General features: G+C 46.0%; 2 protein-coding genes across 6 annotated transcripts in view; one reads left to right on the forward strand and one right to left on the reverse strand.

Annotated features, from left to right (window-relative positions):
* Positions 1–4,047: 4,047 nt before the first annotated feature.
* c7h1orf53 (chromosome 7 C1orf53 homolog) lies at positions 4,048–7,501 on the reverse strand. Its single transcript, XM_037468852.2, has 3 exons — positions 6,961–7,501; positions 5,368–5,469; positions 4,048–4,877 (listed from the first exon to the last, which is right to left on the reverse strand). Exons 1-3 carry the CDS (start codon positions 7,192–7,194, stop codon positions 4,827–4,829), a joined length of 387 nt encoding a protein of 128 aa, XP_037324749.1. The 5' UTR covers positions 7,195–7,501; the 3' UTR covers positions 4,048–4,826.
* Positions 7,502–10,618: 3,117 nt separating this feature from the next.
* dennd1b (DENN/MADD domain containing 1B) overlaps positions 10,619–20,206 on the forward strand; it is a 100,321-nt gene continuing 90,733 nt past the window's right edge. For 3 of the 5 annotated variants that reach the window (XM_037468841.2, XM_062563428.1, XM_037468842.2), the window contains exons 1-2: positions 10,620–10,793; positions 11,390–11,454. In XM_037468841.2, the coding sequence (XP_037324738.2) occupies positions 10,777–10,793; positions 11,390–11,454 (82 nt within the window). In that variant the 5' untranslated portion in view covers positions 10,620–10,776. Of the gene's footprint in view, positions 10,794–11,012; positions 11,264–11,389; positions 11,455–20,206 lie in introns of those variants that run through there. The other 2 variants (XM_062563430.1, XM_037468843.2) reach the window with 2 other exon arrangements.

The following is a 20,206-nucleotide window of genomic DNA, read 5'->3' on the forward strand; positions in this document are numbered from 1 at the left end:
TCAGAGAGCAAGCGGTGGCAATTAATTACACCCCTGCACTGCTTGCATTAATGACACCGCGCCACACTGCTAGCAGTCATTTTGCTCTGCTTCTTCCGCCTGGGCTGACATCACAATGCATCTCATCAATAATGCAACACCACTCAGATCCATTTCACTGTGCACCGCAACGCGTCCCGTGCACGCCGCGTTCTCCGAGCACGATACCCACATGGGCTCCGCAGCGTGCTCGGGCATAACAGCGAGACCACAGATAGGGCATCAACCCCGGGATGCCTGCCTGCCTGCCTGGCTGCCTGCCTCCGTGGCTGCCTGGCTCCTTGGGCATGGCGGTTAGATTACCGCACATCCAGGGTTCATCTGGAGTCGTCATTTCTGGGTCACCTCAAGTGACACTCGGTGTCGTTGGAGGGAGCTCTCAGTCACTCCCGGAGCATCGCCGGGAAGAGAGGAGAGGGAGAAAAAAAAGAGGGAGCGGAGGAGACAGGGAGGCGAAGAAGAGGAAAAGAAGGGGGGGGGCAGGGGAGGGGGGTTTCTCCCAGTATCCGCTGAGGTGCAGGCTAAACACTGACAGAGTGAAGGAGAGGAGTGGGAAGGGAAAAGGAAGAGAGGGGGGGGGGGGGGGGTGAAGCACTGCTGCCGAGCTGAATCCCAGTCACATGAGCTATGCTGGGTGGGTGGGTGAGGAATCCGGGAAATATTTACAAACACGCAGTGGACATGGCTTCATACTTCTTGGAGGACACATCAAAAGACACCAGCGGTGGGTGAAATATGACCGAGTCCCCGTTTCTTTATGGCCGGATTAAAACGTCCAACAGTGATTTAGAATAGGCTAATCATGGCAGACAAGAATGGGACTCTAAATAGAGTTGGGTTTTTTTTCACTTCCACCCTTATTTTCTCACTCCAGGTCTCTCTCCCCCCTCCCCCCCTCCCCTCCTCCTGCTCCAACTACCCGCTTCTGCACTTTCTCTTTTCTGTCTCTTCCAGCCAACGCTCCCCCTCCCCTTCACCCGCTCGCTACCTCTCCCTCTCACTAACATACCCCCCCGAACCCCATCCCCTGCCTCCCCAACGAACCCCCCCCCCCCCCCCCCCTCCTCCGATCTCCTCCCTGCTCTGCTGGAGCTCAAATCACAACCCTGGTCCCTGGCAGATGGAGGATAGGAGAGAGACGCTCTTAACTAGCCAGCCTGAGCCTCTGCACACCAACTGCTGCCTGCCTCCAGAAGAGCTCCAGCACCCCCCCCCCCCCCCACACACACACACCACAGCCTTCTTCTCCTGGGGACACAGTATCCTCCTGGGGAATGGTGCAAGTATTAGTCCATATCTGGCCACACTAGAAAGGACATGGAAACAATAATAGACAGATTTATGTCTTTTATTTATGTGTAACCTTATGGGCTAAGTGGGGAGACCAGTGTGTTTAGGTGATGCTGGTGGACGTTGCTGCTTTGTCGAACGCTCTCTTTCTTCCTATGCCTCAATCATTCATTGAAGACGAGTCAGAGGGGAACATAAGTGGGTTAGATAGTGCAAAAGAACAAGAAAAACAATGCCATTAAATCATTTGTCTTGTAAGTGTAGACAAGAAACCTCAGACATGACTGCATTGATGTCAATCCAGGAGGGAAACAACCCGGCCGAGGTGCTGCTTGTGCACTGGGTGCCCTATAGTGCCTCTAGGTTCTCCTTTCATCTGGGCTCATCTGGCGGCCACTACTTGGCCTGGCATGAGCCTGGCCACCAGTTGCAGTCTGAGGGAGAAAGTACTCCTCGGTGCTATTTGCAGCCCTGTCTGTCCAAAGGAATCTGCTCTGCTGACTGTCACTCAGTGGCCATGTGGGGCTTTTTCCTCACTAATTCTACCACAGGGATCTGGTTGTCCATATGACCACTGTGGAGGATGCTGCCCCGAGGCGAGCTGACATTGCCTGTGTAGAACGACCAGACGTTGATGCAGGGGCTGCTCAAATGCTGCTTCAATATCAAGACAAGCGTGCACACACACACACACACACACACTAAAGTACAAAGAAGTGCCTGGCCAAATGCTGAGAATGGTGTTCCTTTCAGCCATCATACGTCTGACCCTCACCCCCCCACGTCCCTGCCAACCCTGTGTCAGTTCCTGGCTGGTCTGGCCAACAGTGATGGAGACACTGTAAGTGACTGTGGTTGAGGCCATTGGCTGCAGGGCTGCTGTGGGGAAGGGGGGGGGTTGAGGTAGGAGGGGCTGCTTGGCCTGTTGACTGGTTGTGACTAGAGCCGCACTGGTCACAGTTCCAAACTGGACAGCTCTCTTTTTTCCTCTGCGGCTATAGTGCCACCGTCCTGTGGAAAGGCACACGCTGCATAGCTGCCACTCTGCTCCAGCACAGCATATGCTCCAGCTGAATGTCAGACATGTTCCATCCAAAATGCCTGAAATAAACACCTCACATGTCAGGTTGGCTGTTGTAACGTTGCCACCATGTGTATGTGTGTGTGTGTGTGTATCTACACTCAGTGGACACAACAGAGAAAAAATCCAATCCAATTGTTCTGCAATAAAGCTTATTTTTACAATTCTTTGATACTGTTATATATAGATAGATATTTTGAACTATTAGCATAGGGGAAGAAGTGTTTATAGGAATCTGCCCACTTGTCGGACAAAACAATTAGAGACCCATACAGCACATCAATAATAATCAGACGATTTACTTACAAATTCACATTTTTGACAAAAACTGAACCATTTAAACTTAGTCAGGGTGTAATTCATAGCATTGCTGTTTATTTGAATTTATTTCAATTTGATATTTCATGGGAAGTACTGTCCAGATCAACAAAATGTGTGACATCATAAATTAATTGTGACATTCTTTTTTTAAATGCTTCACGACATACTCAGTTGTGTATTGAATGTATTTGCCCACTACTACAAGGCTCGCTCTTTAATATAGACCCATAAACAATATGATAAAACAGAAGGCGGGGTCAATTATCAATTTCTCCATAAATCTGGATTTTTGTCTCAGTCATCAATTGCTAGAATAGAACATTTTATTCAAATAAATTTACAAATTAAAAAAAACCATTTCAAACGGTGCCATCCCTGGATTGGTACGACGTGTAGGGATGAGGCAGACATGAAAGTTGGCCTATTTCATGGTCAGGCTGCGGGACCGCCGAGGCCCTGAATGGCAATGCATCTACTTTAATGTGACAGACAAGTCCCTAGGCTAAAAACCAGCAGAGCTGCGGCAGGCAAGCGGGCCCAGGTACTTGATGAGTGTGACACCTCCACCGTCCCGCTGTCGAAATGTTACCGCCGCACGCTCCGCTGCGCCTCGCTTTAGAATAACACCAAATAAAATTCGCCTCTCATCCCGCGCTGACGACGCGTCCCCGAGAACCTGTCCTCCCCAGCACTGTTGGGATCATGAATCTCCTTGTAGCCGCTCACAGGGCTTTGCTCCGATCACTAAGCACTTGCCTTTGGGACCCACCTGCCGAAAAGGCGGGGGAGGTGCAGGGGGGGTTGTGGTCGCGCCCGGTGCATGCGGCATCGACCGAGTTCCGCGGCAGACACATCCTCTCACCCAGACGTTGTTCGCCCAATCAGGCGCACACAGGAAAGTGTGTGTGTGGGTGTGCGTGCGGCAGGTTTGAAAGCTGTCGCCCCGGAGGGCATCGCGCTGCCTGCCCACATGCGCTCACAAATCGAGTGGCACATCCCCTCCCTCCCCCCTCCCCCTGCACGCACCAGCACTGCCTGCACGGCTGGTTGACCTCTCCCTGTACTATTACAGCGATGGGCCTCGGAGTGCGACCTTTATTCTATATTGGCCCCATTACGGACCGTTCTGTTCTGCAGTGAGCCTGCCCGTGCATGTGTGCGCGTCTACGCATGCGCGTGAACATCATGTGCGGAGCCGTGTTGCAGTGTTGGGGATGAGAGTATGGGGGGGGGGGTGCAGGAGTTCATTAGGCTCCAGCTCAGGAGAGCAGCCGCGGGGGAGCTGCGCCGTAGCCAAGTGTTGCCAGGAGGCCGAGCTGCTGGTCCGGTGGGGAGGGCTGCTGTTGATGTCCGTGGCATGTTTGTTAACAGACTGATTCCATCAAGTGGTGTACAAGCAGCGCAGCCAAGTGTGCGGGCTGACCCATGGTCGCCGCCCCCCCTCTCCACAACCGCCGCCTATTTTTAACAACACAGTGTTCCAGTCAAAGGTAGACAGTTAAGTCGGCTGCTTAAATGATGCTAATATTCATGCCGCTCTACTTTTGGGAGGAAGAAGAACCGGAGAGGCGAAGCAAAAGAGCACGAGGCTCCATCTGACTCGCTACAGTTGTTACAGTTACATTCGCTTACATGCCCTTTATCTTGAGGGCTGAGATCTAATATGCTCTTTCAGTTTTCATCTCCATACTCCCACAACCCGTGTTAATGCATACGAGGAGGGAAATACCACAACATATTAAATGCTCTTAAGGAGAAAAGAAAAATGAGGCTTGAGGCATTTGATTGGACATTTGAGAAAAAACAGCAGAAACAAAAAAAGGATAAAGGACTATTTTCCTGAGGTTGTAGTGAACAAATACTACTTCTTCCTCCTTCCCTGTCTGGTGAGAATAAAATGAATCCAGGGGATAATTGTGATTCACAGGAGGTAGATATTGCACAGACACTAGCCGTATTTCATCATTTAGTACACTGCTAAAAATGACTCAAGTAGTCCAAACAGCGACAGGCGGAAGCCAAGCAACGTGTTCCGGGATCCATCCTGAACGGGCGTTTCCCTTCGCCAGTCGACGCCTATACATAATACAGAGAATTACTGCTTCTTCAATGCGGGGTCCTTCACGTTGACATGGCCATATGGACACTACAGAGGGGGGGAATAAAGAATTAGACTGTGTAAAATGGCTCCAGGTGGAGCGGAACATCAATCACACTGAGGATAACACACAAACACTGGACGAGGCCGAAGCTATTCCGGACTGAGGGTGGAAGACAGATTGGGACGGAACGGAGCAAAGCAAGACAGAAGACGAGACAGAAGACGACACCTGAGTTCCACTTTACTTGTTTTTTCAACCTTTACTTATTTCTGCTTTCTATCAGTTGTGTTGCTTTGATGTGAAATCAGGGTTCTCACGAGGAAGGCTTATTTGAGAACAGAATGACAACCTGCAAGAATATATGTTATTGCTCTCTTCCTTAAGAATCATCGCAGCTAGATCTTTTCATTTGATCCTCTTGACATACAGTTTTAGAGCATGACAACTGAAGAGAATATGGAAAAAAAAGAAAGAAAAAAAAAGCCAAGGCCAGACACACACACAACCTGGAAAAACAGAAATCAAAGTGCTCACGTGTCTGCAGGCGGTGCCACAACATTTCCCTCTCTGAAGGTGGGCATATTCTGTGAACACCTTGTACCCACTGGAAGGGTCGACGTACATCTGCTTCTTTGCCTGAACATAATGAAGATATTATTATTAAATAAGTGTGACATAAACACGTTTGTTGGTGCATACAGTACATATACACACACACCGAACACAGGAATACTGAGGATCCACATATACATATAGGGACAGATTGCTTTGAGCCGAGAAGACGGGGGAAATGGACGGCCTTTATGGAGACAAACAGATGCAAGAAAGTCTTAACTCTTAAGATGTTACGTTTTACATCCAATGGACGCTGAAAAAAATAATAAATGATCTCTTTATTTTTTGACTGATCTGGTGCAGACACACAAACACCTTCTGTACGTGAAAAACACTGCACTACTCCGTCACCCCTGGGGAAGTTAGGGAATGTCATCTCTCAGTCTGTTTCAAACGGAGAGCCCACTAGTTGGTGAGCTTTGACAGGCCACAAAGGGAAAAAGGCCCCAGGCCTCCTGGTGACACGGCCTGTCATTTCGCATGGCGTTGCAGGGCCACATAGTGAAGCTGGCATATAGCTGGGCCCCCTCTGTATTGTGCTTTTCCCACCCAGGCCCCACCACTCTCCTCAGGTCGCGGCCAACTTGCCTCAACTTCATCCACACTCAGCAGCACAATATTTACCACAGATAAGCCCGAGGGCGCGGAGATGACACCTATCCCTCGCTCTGTTTGATGGAGGAGCAAGTAAGATTCGGTGAATATGATGGATCTGACAAAAAGAATGGTCGTCATTACTTAATGACAGCGCTGATAGGTACAAAAATGGAACAAAACCCGAATTATTTGTTAAATATCTTCAGGCCACCACTTGATAACACAAATGTCTCATCATCCCACCACCTTTGTTTAAAGATTTCAAAAATAATTGATATTACTGTTACGGAAGTAAAGATGGACGTTTGCATCAAAGTGAAAAACTTCAACCAAGTAATTCAAAGTATATAACTCAATTGTCACTCTCCCAAGAACCCAGTGGGAACTGGGCGCTGGGGACAGGTGGGCTTATTATTATTCACAACATCATCTTAAATAACTAAATAACTTATTGTTCCAGTTTTATTTGTAGTTGTGATTTGGGGTCATTGTGCCACTTAGCAATCTGTTGTTTATTATCTAACAGCTTTAATTACAATCTAGATTCGGATTTGTCATCCAAATGTATGACCATTGTGTGTCATAAAATGCTTGTATTTTATCATTTACCCCAACAATAACATAACATACAACACCGCAAATGCTGCCTGTTGATCCTGCGCTGTAAAAATCAACGTTTTTCTCTTTTTTAATTCGGCTGATAAAACCTCTCTTTCATAATTTGAATGGCAGACTTGCACCTGCAAGCACCTGCGCACTGTGTCGGTGCTTCACTAAAGTCCAACCATCACTCTCCTCCACTCAGCAACTGAGTAAATTAAATCCGACAGCTAATTAATCAGAGGTAATTGCGCTAATCACATCAAACAGGCTGAACATGAAAGCATCAAAGCAACGTGAGGGGATTCCTTTTACCTCGCACGCCTCCACATGGGCTACATGGACGTCCAGTTGTTCCTCTGTTAACGTTCTTCCTGCCGGGTCGCTTTCATTGAGGTGAGCAGTGACCTCTGCCCGACTCCTGCCTTTCCGCGCCTTCCATCCTTCGTCCGACATGTTAGGCGCTGACCTCGTCACGAGGCGTTTGTCAACCCGCACACGGAGGCCCACGCGGATAAAAGCTTTGAACGGGGAATTTTGGTGAAACATGCTCGTTTAAAAGTACAAGCGGCGGTTAAAGTTGAACTGTCCCCCCCCTTCTTCATCTCCCCGCGACGCGGAAGTGTGTGCAAAAAGTCACCCGGAAACCAGAAACACCTCTTGAAGAGTCAAACACAATGACCACGGTTCATGTCATTTGTATTAAAGGGTGTTTGTGGCATGTTTACTCTGTGCCTCCTCTTCCTCTCGCGTGTGCCTGCTCTCCACGGGGAGCTACTTCCTGCTTCGTCACAACAGGGACACGTGACCCACTGGTGAGGCTGATCCTGTGGTTCAGACAGCGCCTCTGCTGTGGTGATATGAGGATACATGGCCTGCACACTACTAAATAATACACAGCGTTCTTATATTTATATAGTTTAGTATTTAACGAACTGAGAGTGGTGGCCACCAGTGATCGGTCAAAGAACACCAGTACAGGCATTTGTGAATGCATTATTTTCTTCGGGATTAATAACACAGTTCACCCAAAGGGAGAAAAGCGTATTTCAAAAAGTATTTAAATGTCTACTACAAATACCCATACAGGCAGCTCTAGAAATGATGTACATGAGGGGTGCCATTTGAAAATTCCTGTTGATGGAGCACAAGTTGATAATCCCACACTATTGATATCCATTCCTATGCTCTCCTTGACTGCAATGAAGCTGACATGCAAACAAAGACATTATTCCATAATAATAAAACAATGTAGAGACTTAGATAGACTTGAAAAAAGCTTTGCAAAGTTGATGACGGGTCATTAATGAGTCCTTTCAAGGTCATCCGCCGCTGTGAGCCACCTCTGTCGATGTGTCTGCGATAGAAATCTGGGTAATGAAACCTGACAAGTGTCTCGTGACTGACACTGAGGGGTCAATTTACCCTTAGACAAATTACACATCAGAAAATATGAATGCATAATCTGAGAAAGATTGTCCAAGCAAACAGTGCTAGATGTATTAACGGTTTTCTTAAGCATGAAATACTGCAAAAAACAACCTGTAAACTTAAGATAATGCTAATGCTATGTGGTTTTTCACCATGGTTGTACACCATGCAAACAGTGCATGGTTTGGCATTACCTATACTGCTGGCTCCATTTAAACAAGGCTGTATTTTCATTAACAAAAAAAACCCTCTTACATTTGCTTTTAGTGCCTTTATTAAGTGACCTTGACATTGAACAAGATACATCTTGTGAACCTTAGTTAACTCTAACAATTGAAGCTATTTTTATTTCCACGGCCCTAAAAAAACGAGACACTGTATTGTCTTTTTTATATGTATTTTAAATGACTATTAATAATCTGTTATAATGTGAAACCCAAATTGTTGCCATCCAGTTCTCGGGAATCTTAAAAGCTTAATGTATGTGTCTCTTTGTGTGTCATAATGTTGTTGTTTTTTATGTTACGGCAGCAGTCCTGCCATTATCATTTCATATGGATGCCTGAAACAGCATGCCCCAGTCTGCTGCCACTTAATTACCTTCCAGTCTGCCTGAAGACATCTGGCTCTGATCCAGGCAGACTCTCTGGAGAGGGAAGAGAAGTACATCTAAGCCATTGGTTTCAATTTACCATGGGGCAAATATTGCTTAAACATGCAAACAATGAAAGTAAAGTCCACCCTATAACAGAATTTACATGGCACTGCATTTCAGTTTGGCTGGTAAAGCAAGCATGTATAAAAAGTATTTCCCTTAACAAAAGAAATGGAGAGCATAATTACAGTAATTGATTGTGTCACCGGGTGTCACTTTGGGAGCTGGTCCACTAACAATTCATTTGTTAATGACACATTATATAATTTATATAATCTCTGGTTATGATATCACACTTGAATAGATTATAATTCAATGAAGTTCTCAAGCTTTTAATCATGACATTTGCTCATGAAACAAGGACTTTTAATACACAAATGAAATCCCTGAGAAATCCTTTCATTTTAGGGTGGATTTTCCATTTAATACTCCATTGACTCTGCTGATTCATAAGCAATGTGTTTACTGTGGAGTCCTGCAGATTTTAATAGCTCTTACAGTATCGGCTAATTCTGTACATGGTTTGGGTGTATGACGCAGACGTTTTTTCAAAATCTACAAGCTTGTGTAACTGAGCAAAGTAGTGCGATTTCAGCATTTATACCGCACTTGGACTACCACCATCTAACTTGGTTACTCTAAGTAGCATTTACAAATGGAAGACATGTGTTTATGCAGGATTAAGCTAAGCAATTACGCCAGTCTTCATCAGTCTTTTACTGTCCAACACAGCTCCATTGGCTGCTGAGCAGCTCAGCGGCTGAGGGTTGAGGGCAGTGCTCAAAGGCACTGTGGTGGTGGTAATCAGAAACCGCCGAGCACTACTCTTTCAACGTCCCCCCACAGATTAAGCCGACAATAATATAATCATAACTGACCTCTCAACCCTTTAGGCCACGCGCAAGTGAAGCTCAAAAAATCCTAATAGTTTTTTTAATACAAGAGACCCATGTTTGCTTAACTGGGGTGGCCACTTTAAAATGTTAATCTGAATGTGCTTTTGGACTCCTATTGATCCCCAAACCAAAATGTTCCCGACTGTTTGTATAAGCGAGCCACCTCCGAGTGCTCACAGCAGACACCTGTTGTACTTACACTCTTTCACTAGAAAGGTGAGGATTATTAGCAAGATATGTAATTGCAGGTCATTTTCCACTTTTTATAGCCTGGCAGTTTACTGCTTTTTAGACTCAACTGTCACCAGCTTCGTAACAAGATTAATAAAGAGCCAGCTATTTCCCTTGTGCGGATCAACACATGGCTCAAAAGAGAGATAATATTGAGCTTTAAGTCTGGCAGCCAGAAGCAAAAATTTTAATTGTTAAAAACTGTTTGCTAACATGTTATCATGTTCACCATAACAACTTTCGAAGGCCATGATACTTGATGATATTTATTACCATGTGTTTGCAGGTGGTTTTTCAGCTCCCTTGTGGTAAAAAAAAACTCTCAAATTGAAAGACCTTAAACGGCCCCGGATGGTCCCAGGACCCCACGTTGAGCACTACCGCTAAAGGTTACCGCTGCAACAATTACTCAACTAATGATGCAGTCTCACAGGAAACGCGTTTTTTTGTATACTATTTTATTTGTTGCTATCAGAAGCATGAATCAGACGGCTCAGGTCCGCTGCGTGCATCGTGCTGGTTACTCATGCATAAGGAGGGAGGGGGGGGGAGATGCTCGGAGGCAGCAGCCGCAGCGAGCTGCTTATCCGACGCGCTGACGTCACCAAATCTTTGACAGCACTTCCTGAAGTGGTGTTTGTTGTGGGAAACAAGCGCCGCGGTGCTGATCTGGCCGTCCAGGCTACATTGTAGCGACAGAAAAGGACGGCACTGCTGCGCTAGACCCCCCCCCCCCACCCCTCTCGCCCCCCCCATTACCATCACCCACTCCCCCCCTCTAGGCATGCGGCGTCTTTCGACCGGTGTCAAGATGGGAGAGAAATGAGTGACGGCTAAGACCGAAGGACGAGCTGGACATATTCTCAGGACATCAGAGACGCCGACAGCACGGAGTTGTCGCGATGTTGTAGCTAAACCATGGACTGCAGAATAAAGTAAGGACCCCCCCCCGCTCCTCACCCCCTCCCGAGTTGAGCTTTATCCGTCGCTTCTCGACGTGGAGCTGTAGAGCTAAAAAAGCTAAATACGTGCGCCGCGTTACGTTAACGTGGACGCGGCGCCGTATGGTTTGGACGTAATTTGAGCCATCTCCAAAAGGTGGATGCACCACCAGGACAAGGGGGAGGGGGGTCCGGTCGGTCCGTCCGTCCGTCTTACTGACGTTAGCCGAACACCTATTAGCAGCTCCGCTAGCCCAGCAGACAGCGGTCAAGCACGTCCAGCGAGGACACCAGGTGTCCTTGTCCCCGCAAGTTTGTCCCGACATGTTGTCGGAGATGAGAAAACTCGCTGTGACGGAGCGCGCAGCGCGGGGGACGCGGGGGACACGATCGGCTAATGGCAGTGGGACGTGAAGTAGCACATGTCCACTTTTCGCCTATTAATGTGATGGAATTTAAAAAAGGTCGCTGTGCGCGCTGAAAAACACACACTTGTTGCCCGTGATCGTGTGTGTGTGTGTGTGTGTGTGTGTGTTAGTTACCAGCTGCCACTTATCCCCCGAGTGAAACGTGTGTTTTGTTCTTTTCAGGGAAAACCCAGAACGAACGTTTGATCTGGTTGTACAGGTGGCATGTCCGACATCTGAAAATGAGGGTAGGTGATGTCTGTATTTCCCTTTTGATAACTGTTAGTTGTCAATGGAAAATGTTGCTCAACCTGAAAATAACAATGTATGATAAATTAAGTCAATTCATGGGATTTATTGAGTTTATTTAAAAAAAAAACGTTTACTAACTATAACTGTTATTTGCAGTTCTAAACAGATCGGGTCATTTTGAGTTATCGCTACATCCCTCAGTTCTGAAATACACAGGGTAAAAAAAAATCACATGACACAGAACCAAGATCTTTCAATTTTTCAACCGTCATTACTTTTACATCCATGATGTAGAACTTACCCTCTCACATTGAAGTGTACTGTAGTTTACTGTAGCAAAGCATGGTGTTCCAGGATGGTGGGCATGTGTGTTGTCATTGATCTTTGGGCTTTTCTGTGTACAGCTGTGTTAAAGAGGTAATCTAATAGCTTTCACTAAATGATGAGTTGGTTCGCATAAAATCTATCTTCCTCAATATTAGTAACTACTAAGTCATTGAAGTCCTCTCGGTTTCTAGCACCTCAAGAGTGTTTATTGACTAGTAATAACAAACTGAAAAGTATTCAACACAGTGCTGATTTTTGTGAAACTACAGTAATTGTAAGTCTGCAAAAGGCAGGCTGTCATTTGACGTCGGCAGAAGTGTTCCTGCACGGTATTTTAACTATGACTCTGCATGACCGAGTCCAGTCCTGCACAACGAGGGCAATCATTATGTCCGTGCTGTTATTGTGTGTGTGTTTACTCTGTTGACATCATAAGGACTAGAAAAGGTCATCGCCGAGTCCATGTTTGCTGTGTCAGTGTTTCACAACAACATTCTTCTTTAATTTTCCATTCTGTACTACTCTGACCATTAGTTAACCAGTGCAGGCTTTTTGTCTTGGGACTCCACAGAGATTGTTTTAGAGGGATCGCGCTTGGGTCAGCAAACCGCATCAGCCGTCAAACATTCCAGCAGCGGTTGGCTTTGGCAAAAAGTGTCTTGACTGGTTCAGGACATGACTGTGGCCGACGAGGAGCAACAACGTGATCTACCTTGATGAATATGGGGAATTAAGTAACCTGTATCTCACGTCCATATCCAGTGTCGCTAGAGAGTCAGACATCATGTAAAAACATTTTCGCTGCACATTACACATTGTGCCTGCTCGTTTTTGACGTTAAGGAGGTGTTATGTGCAGGGTTCGCTCGAGCAGCTGCCGAGCTGACCGGAGTAGACTGAAAGTTGTCCTTGGATGTAGATCTGATGTTTTAAACCAAACTCATAAACTACCGGCCTGCGCTGTAATAACTGACTTCCCTCATGTATGATCCAGGGTTAGGTTCATATCCGGGCTGCCACAGAGCAACGAAACGCACCCCATTTCCCCCCCACGGGTCAAAATGAACATGCGCATTCTGCTCATTCATTGGATTGGAGTGCTCTCTGTGCCCTGACTGGTTGTAAGAATGTCTCTGCTTAGGACGTTGTTTTTGTGCATGCATACGGTCTGTCCATAGTTTCGGGTAACCGTTTGAGGAATGAATCACTTCTCTTTGAACCCGATATATTTCCCCTTTTTGAACTTTGCTTCAGCTGCCATCTGTATAAAATGTAATTATTCTTGAATACTAAAACCGTGCTATCCTTGTACTAAGTCCGAATGAAGGAATTGTATGCAAATATTATACATTTACAAATGCGACAAGCCCTACGACTTTGACTTGTCTAATAGCAACGAATGCCTTTGTCTCAGTTCCTGGATACTTGCTTCTGTTGTGAGCCAAAAGGGTTAAAGCTCTGAGTCATAACAGAACAGCTTTGGCCAGCAACGAAACCTCCTCAGTCACCACAAACAAGAACTGTTTCTCCTTCAGACAAACATTAGGTACCTTGCCAAGTGAAAACACCACCACTCATGTGCACTTTATCTTCCCACTAACTCAGTGGTGAACAAAGAAGAGTGCAACCGTGTCGGACTATAATAAAATTGTCATGGCAACGTGATGTGGAACATTTGAGCATTTGGAGAAGTGGCGAGGGGTTTCAGTTTGTTCACAATTCTCATATCTCCGTAATGGTTTAGTGCGTTGGTGTCTGATTACAGTCTGTAATGGCGGCTTTTAAGTGACTGACGGGGTGTCCTCTTTTATCGACTGGAAAGCTTGCTGTTTGCACAGTTCTGCTGATACTGCACCGATGTTTTGCCGGTGTCACCACATCCTGGACTTGCAGGTTGGAAATGATATCCCATGTGCGACAGCATGGCATCATACCATTGTAGTGTGGAGGGTGTTACCCATATGTTTGCTAGTCATTAGCAAACTACAGATAAACCTGTCCTCATTCAAATGTTTGCCCTTTATAAATGGTCAGTACGCCTATCACTCCACTCCACCGTGCTAAGAGGGTTTCACATCTTCTGCAGTCTGCGATATGTTTGCAGATTACTCACACTTTCTGCACACAGGCCTGCGATGAGCCTGTTTTTTCTCTTCTTTACGTAGGCGCTTAATGAAGATCTTTTAAACTGATTGATTGCTCCCCTGTTCATGAAGTTATAGTTGTACACAGCAAGTTATTATTACTAATGTTGCTAATGAATCAATACGTAATGGTAAGTTTAAGGCCCGTCAATGGATTTAAAAAAATTAACTAATTAATCGCACATTTTGAAATTCATTCATCTCGATTAATGAATGTTGTTGTTGTTTTCAATGAATGTTTGTTTTTCTTCTAAAGACTAAATCTAAGTAGTAAGTAATCACTTTAGAAAACGTGTATTTTAGACACTTGTTTAATTGTCAATGTTATTTTAAACATCAAACTACGCACATTCAATCATCTTGGAGGAGAAATTCCACCTGGTAGAACATGTTGAACATGCTGAACTAGCGACTCTGCCTGCTGTCCTCGTCCACTTTGCTCTCAATTTAACGGCCGTGTTTGAAGTGCCAACAATCTCCCCACACTTCGGTGGTGGTCCTCTGCAGACTGTGTGCCGCGCAGGGTAGCGTTAAATGTTGAGATGGAAGCAGCCTAGCAGCTAGCTCAGCCTAGCAGCTAGCTCAGCCTAGCAGCTAGTTTAGCCTAGCAGCTAGCTCAGCATAGAAGCTAGCTCAGCCTCGCAGAAATACCAACCGGAAGTAAAGTAAGTAAAGTTTGACCCAAACTGAAGCAAGCATTTGTAGCGTTCCATTCAACCACGTCACTGTGGCTGCGTCCTCCTTTTACCAAGTCTCCTCCCGAAGAATTTTCAACCAGCAGCCGAGCGTGAGCGAGAGGTTTCGGTCCATTGATCATATCAATAGCTTATCATTTTGTGTTCTGTGAGCCCCAAATGACTAATCCATTCCACTTTATCATTGCTACGGCCAATGCATTGAAGGTCACCTGTTACAGAAAACGGCAAGAAAAACTTGTCACTCATTTGTCAATATGAGTCATTGTCGAATGAGTCATAATTGCATAATTGATTTTGGTTCGCTCTGCTTCAAAACGCTACTTCTGCGACTCCCCTCCACAGCAGCCTGTCGTGAGTCGGTTTATTTTACCACGAAGTACCCCCTCACTACAACAACCATTTGTACTCATTACGGTCCAAAGGTGCAATTGCCGAATTGGCACTTCTGGTCACTTACGACCTGCAGTATTTAAAACTTAACGTTTCAGTCCCGACCCTCAAGTCTCGTTCACAGGCCTCCAGATCCCGTCCTTCACCCAGGTGAAGGAGAAAACAAATTTCCAGTGTCCAGCGAGGAGCGTGGTATTTAGCGTAAATAACTGCCAGTGTTCTGAGTTTGTTCTCGATGGGCAAATTCCCATGAGGTTGGACTACTCCCCCCGCACCCTCCCCCCCCCCTCACCATACATCAGTGGTGCAGGTAAGAACGGAAATGTCCATCACATTCCAGATTTGTTTAAAAAACAGTGATACAGAAAATTGACAAGATCATTGTTACTCAAACGACAACCCCCCCCCCCCCCTCCTCCCCCTCAAAAACAAGCTCACATCTACAATGGCTGCGGTGTTCCTATCTGGACTTGGCCCCACACTTCTAAGCATGGATGTGTTTATAGATGACAGACACTGGCCCTTTTTCCTTATGCAGGTCCATGGAGACCTCGCCTCCCTGTTCAGCCCCGAGCTCAGTTGTGCTTAGCGCTCTTGGCTCAGTGCTCTGTGGATGCCCGGGCTGTGAGCGAGATGCCTGAGAGCGTGACTGGCATGCTAGCTACTAGCGGCCCTGGCTACATGAAGCCATATTGATGTGCTTCCAAGATGCTGCCAAAGCTAGCAGATGACGCTGATGCTGCCAAGGCAGTAGGTGGGGACAGATGCTACCTGTCCTCGCCCGATGCCTCCAGCCAGATTGTTCCCAGTAACAAAGCAATAAACTTAATAGATGAGTGTATCAATTTTATGGCAACTTTCATGCTGCAATTAAGGAAAATATTTACTGTGTTTAAAAAAAGAAGAAGAAAAGGACAGTTTTTGCCTTTGGGTTTAAATCCTGACTCTGGTTCCTCTGTAGGGTTTACTCTTCATGCTCCCTTTCTGCTATCTCTCTCAGTTCAGACTTGCAGGTCAGATTAATTGGGAGCTTTAAATTGTCGGGATGTTTCCCCCTGCCTCACAACATCCTGCTTTTGGAGGGATGGGGAAAGTACATGTTGTGTTGCTTTGTTTCCATCTCATGTTTGCGTGTCAGTTGTTTATCTTTGAGCATGCGCTTTTTTAGTTTGAGACAAGTGGCAGGCTTGTCGTCTCAGGATAGTTTCTCACTTGTAGTAAAAAATATGCTGCAGGAGGTTTAAGTGGTGAAATGCAAATGGACATGCATAGGTTTGAGAACCGGAAAGCAATAGTATAGTAATATAATCTCCTCATTCGGTTCACGTGGCCTTGCAGCTTCACTTCGTCCGACTATGAAGAGTTTCTTAATGTTCTGTATCCTAAGAACATTTCTCACTGAGACCCGGAGGTCTCACACTGTCTCCTGCTGTTCGCTAGTTAGTTATCAATCTGCTTTCTTCTCTGCTTGTAGCCCCTTCAAGCAGCACTGAGGTGTTCTTTTTTCCCTCTCTTTGGCTTTCACCCCTTCCCATTGCCACCCGCCGTATCCGTAGAGCAAAACTGCAGTGTAGTAGAACTTTTAGAAAAGGTTGAACGTTGACATTCTGAAAAATGTTATAATTGCATCTTGACCCGAGCTTTGTCGTCTCTGGCGTCTGATTGGATTCCGGCTGCCTGTTGAGTTCAGGGTGGGCTCGCACTCAGACGGGAGGCCATTGGAGTACCAACAGATGCCATGGCAGCAAGGAGGGTGTTGATTGGTCATTAGAGGGGGCCCCACTCCTCCAGTCACACTCCTGAGAGGACCTAGGGGTCTCACACTTTGTTTGTCTCATAACCCTTCTGCCTTTCTCTTTTGCCTCACCCAAATGACTTATCTGGCTAATCTGGCTCTTTCCACGGAATCGGATAACGCTCAAGTTTTTTCTTGTCTTTTCTTGTCTTTTCTTGCCTTCCTAAAGTGATTTGAGGAAGTCTCTTCATTTCCCTGCTAAGATATAATGATACCACAGTGTGGGCGAGCTTTGAGAAATCCCCTTCAACTCTATGGCTCTATGTCTGTAGGATTGGGTTTGACCCACAGTCCTACATTTGACAACCTAAACTCACTGTGTGAGTGTGTGTTCATAGGGGTGATTGGTGTATAATAGGGAGTATTTTGTTTGTGTGTTGATACCCATTTCATTTATGAACCCCTTTTTAATGACGTCACGTATTGAGACATTTGAAGCTAATGTGAAGCTGTAAGCACTACATGACTTTTGGATGACTGGAGATCAGATCCAAATGGAAAAGGTGTTTTAATGGTACCAGAGCTATTCAGGTGAGGCATTGTAAAGCGTGTTATATGTTCAGAAATCACAAGCTGCCATGTGAATTTAAGGTGGATTCTCTCTCAAACGCCGTGTCTTTCATCACAATCCTTCCTGTGTGCTACACAGCGAGGTATCACCAAAGAATTGTTGGTATTTCTGTTTGGTTGTCCCGTTGACAAAGTCGCCCGGTGAGTGTGACGTCTTTTTTCAGTACTTGACAGCCTTGTTGTTTTTGTTTTGCGTCTGGGGTGATTTGTGGTCCATTCAGTAGCTGTGTGGCGGCCTGCTGCTTACTGGGTTTGGTTCCAGCTCTGTTCTTATTTGAACAAGTTGGAAGCAGTAGTTGTCCTCAAATGTCATCTCAGCATATTTCTGTTTCAAACGATATGACGAAGCTGAAACTATGACTCAGCATTGTTTCAAGTTTGCCTTTGACCCCTGCGGGCCTGGTGCATGTGAGCTGTTACCCAGGCAAAGGCACCGAAGAAATTCCAAGCCAATAGATTCCCTTTGAACAATCTCTATATTGCATATATCGTTTGGCAATGACAACCAGCAAAATGTTATGCCAATAAGTGGGCAGGGGTTGTACACATGCCAAACAATTCCTGCACTTGGTTTTGCTGCACAGTTTGAATGAGAGAACTCTGTTTGTGTGACTCAATGTCATCTCTATTGTCTGGCAACGGGTACCTCTTTCCCCACACACAGGCCCTCACACTTCGGATGTCCTGTTTCTACCTCCTCTTCTCTCATCCTCATGGCTCCCTATTCTGATTATTACTGGCTATGAGGGGGGGGCAGACAAGGAGAATAGAGAGGGAACAAGTCGATGGGAGTTTTCAGAACACACACACACACAGACCCAGTATATGCATCCATCAGCGGCAGGATGGGCTGTGAGTGGACTTCTCTGTTGTTTCTTCAGAGCAGAGTGTATTATTGGCCAGAGCATGAAGAACTTGGGCAAAATTAGACTGGGTGGGGTAGTGAGGGAGGGAGGGAGAGAGGATGAAAGGGGAGCTAGATATGCTGATGGCAGTAGTCTATAAGCTGAGAGGTGAGAGGGGGTTGCTGGCTGACGCAGTACTAAAACTCTGGTTGGATGGGGGGTGAGGGAGGGAAGGAGGGTGGGTCCACTCCTGTGTGCGACAGGAGGTACACGATTAAGTGAACAGTCTGTGTTGTGCATGTATGGCTGTGCGCGGCTGCATGGATGTCAGCGTCTGTGCATGAGGGGGGAGTCACTGAGACTGCGGGAGCTGCAGGAGGCTCATCTGAATTCACTAATGTAGCCAGACTGGGAGAACATGGAAAGACTTCTAGGCGCTCACGGGCTATTTTTAGACTTCCCCTTTCCACGGCAGAAAAGGAGTGGGGAATAGTAGGAACCCGATCAATGATTTAAAATGAGATGATTTTGATGAATGCCGAAGAGTTTCATCACAATGGCCCCCCCCTCACTCGCAGCCTCAGAGCGTTGTTCTCGGTGGCTTGTTTTTTGTTGTGTGTCTGTGTGTACGTCTGTGCGCTATTGCTATGCATCTTTGGGTGATGGCAGATGAATTTATTCCCTTGTGAGCACTCTTAAGCTATGCCCTAGAGAGCTGTGGGAATTTCATGCGTTTAAAAATAAAAAACCACGAGGCAAAGGCTGGGATAACGTCCATAAACCACAAATGTCATCTTAAAGCGCTTCTTCACATGTACCATGTCAAAGAACAAAAAAAGACTGCAATGGGTATAAGTTCAGCACAGCAGATGGCACCAGCATGTACGACCAAACACACGTAGACCCCCCCGCCCCCCACGGACCCACACAACAAGTATTGTGAGTCAGACTATGATTGGCTGGTTCTTATGTGTGTAATACCAATGTGGCCTAGTTTAGCCCCCAAATGAACAGGATTAGTGCAGCTCCTGCTTTAATGTAGCTTTAGTGATGTTAATCTGTTCCTAGTCTGGCAAATTGGATTTCATCAATAAAAGCTGTGCTCAAAAATATGTGACTTTCGACCTTCATATTGAGCGGGTTTTAAAAGGACAGGATTTTACTCACTTCTCATGCCATGTGCAGTGGGAGTGACTCTGGTTCAGTACAAATCGATGTCTTTTGGCGGTCAAACATGGGTTTTGTTTGTATTTCAGTGTCGGGAAATACCCTAATATAAAAGGTTGAGTTGTTCGTTTTGCAAAGGGGCGGACAGCAAAAAGCCAACTACGGCAGAGGTCGGAGCGACAAAGGAAGGAGTCTCAGGTTGCATTATGGTCTCACAGGGCTGCCACCACTTGACGGATGTAAAATGACTCAAAAGATGAACGATGTATGAGACAGAAATGTTTTTTCACTCGGGCAATTACCGAAATCAACCTAGTTATTGAAGTGATGCGAGTTCTGGTATCCTGACATCTAGACTGTTGTCCTTTTTAGACCTTAATTTTTGTGTCTCAGGCCAAATCCAAGTCAAGCAGAACTAGTATTACAAGCCTACTGTCTGTGCTGTCATTTCAGCTTGTCTCCCCCACTATTTAGATGTCAACAGCCGTGCCCCCGGGCTACGTCTCTCCATCCGAGGGTGCGTCTATGTTGCCTAACACCACACAATTACTGTGAAGATGACGGCCTTTACATCCATGTAGTAGGCCCTACTGGCCATTAATTTGGGCTCTGGCCTATTTTTCAAGACAATAAATATAGGTCAGTCCCGATGTCCTCAAGAATGTCTGGGACCATTTATCATTGGAAATCATATAATTCATCCGCATGGTCTTTGTTTTCATACAGACGCACAGATACTAATGCCTCCCTCACATTAGGGACTGAGCAATATATTGATACATTGTGACAGAAGACTAGATATCATTTTGGATA

The sequence above is a fragment of the Pungitius pungitius genome, chromosome 7 (genome assembly GCF_949316345.1).
Source record: "Pungitius pungitius chromosome 7, fPunPun2.1, whole genome shotgun sequence".
In the NCBI taxonomy this organism is placed as follows: Eukaryota; Metazoa; Chordata; class Actinopteri; order Perciformes; family Gasterosteidae; genus Pungitius; species Pungitius pungitius.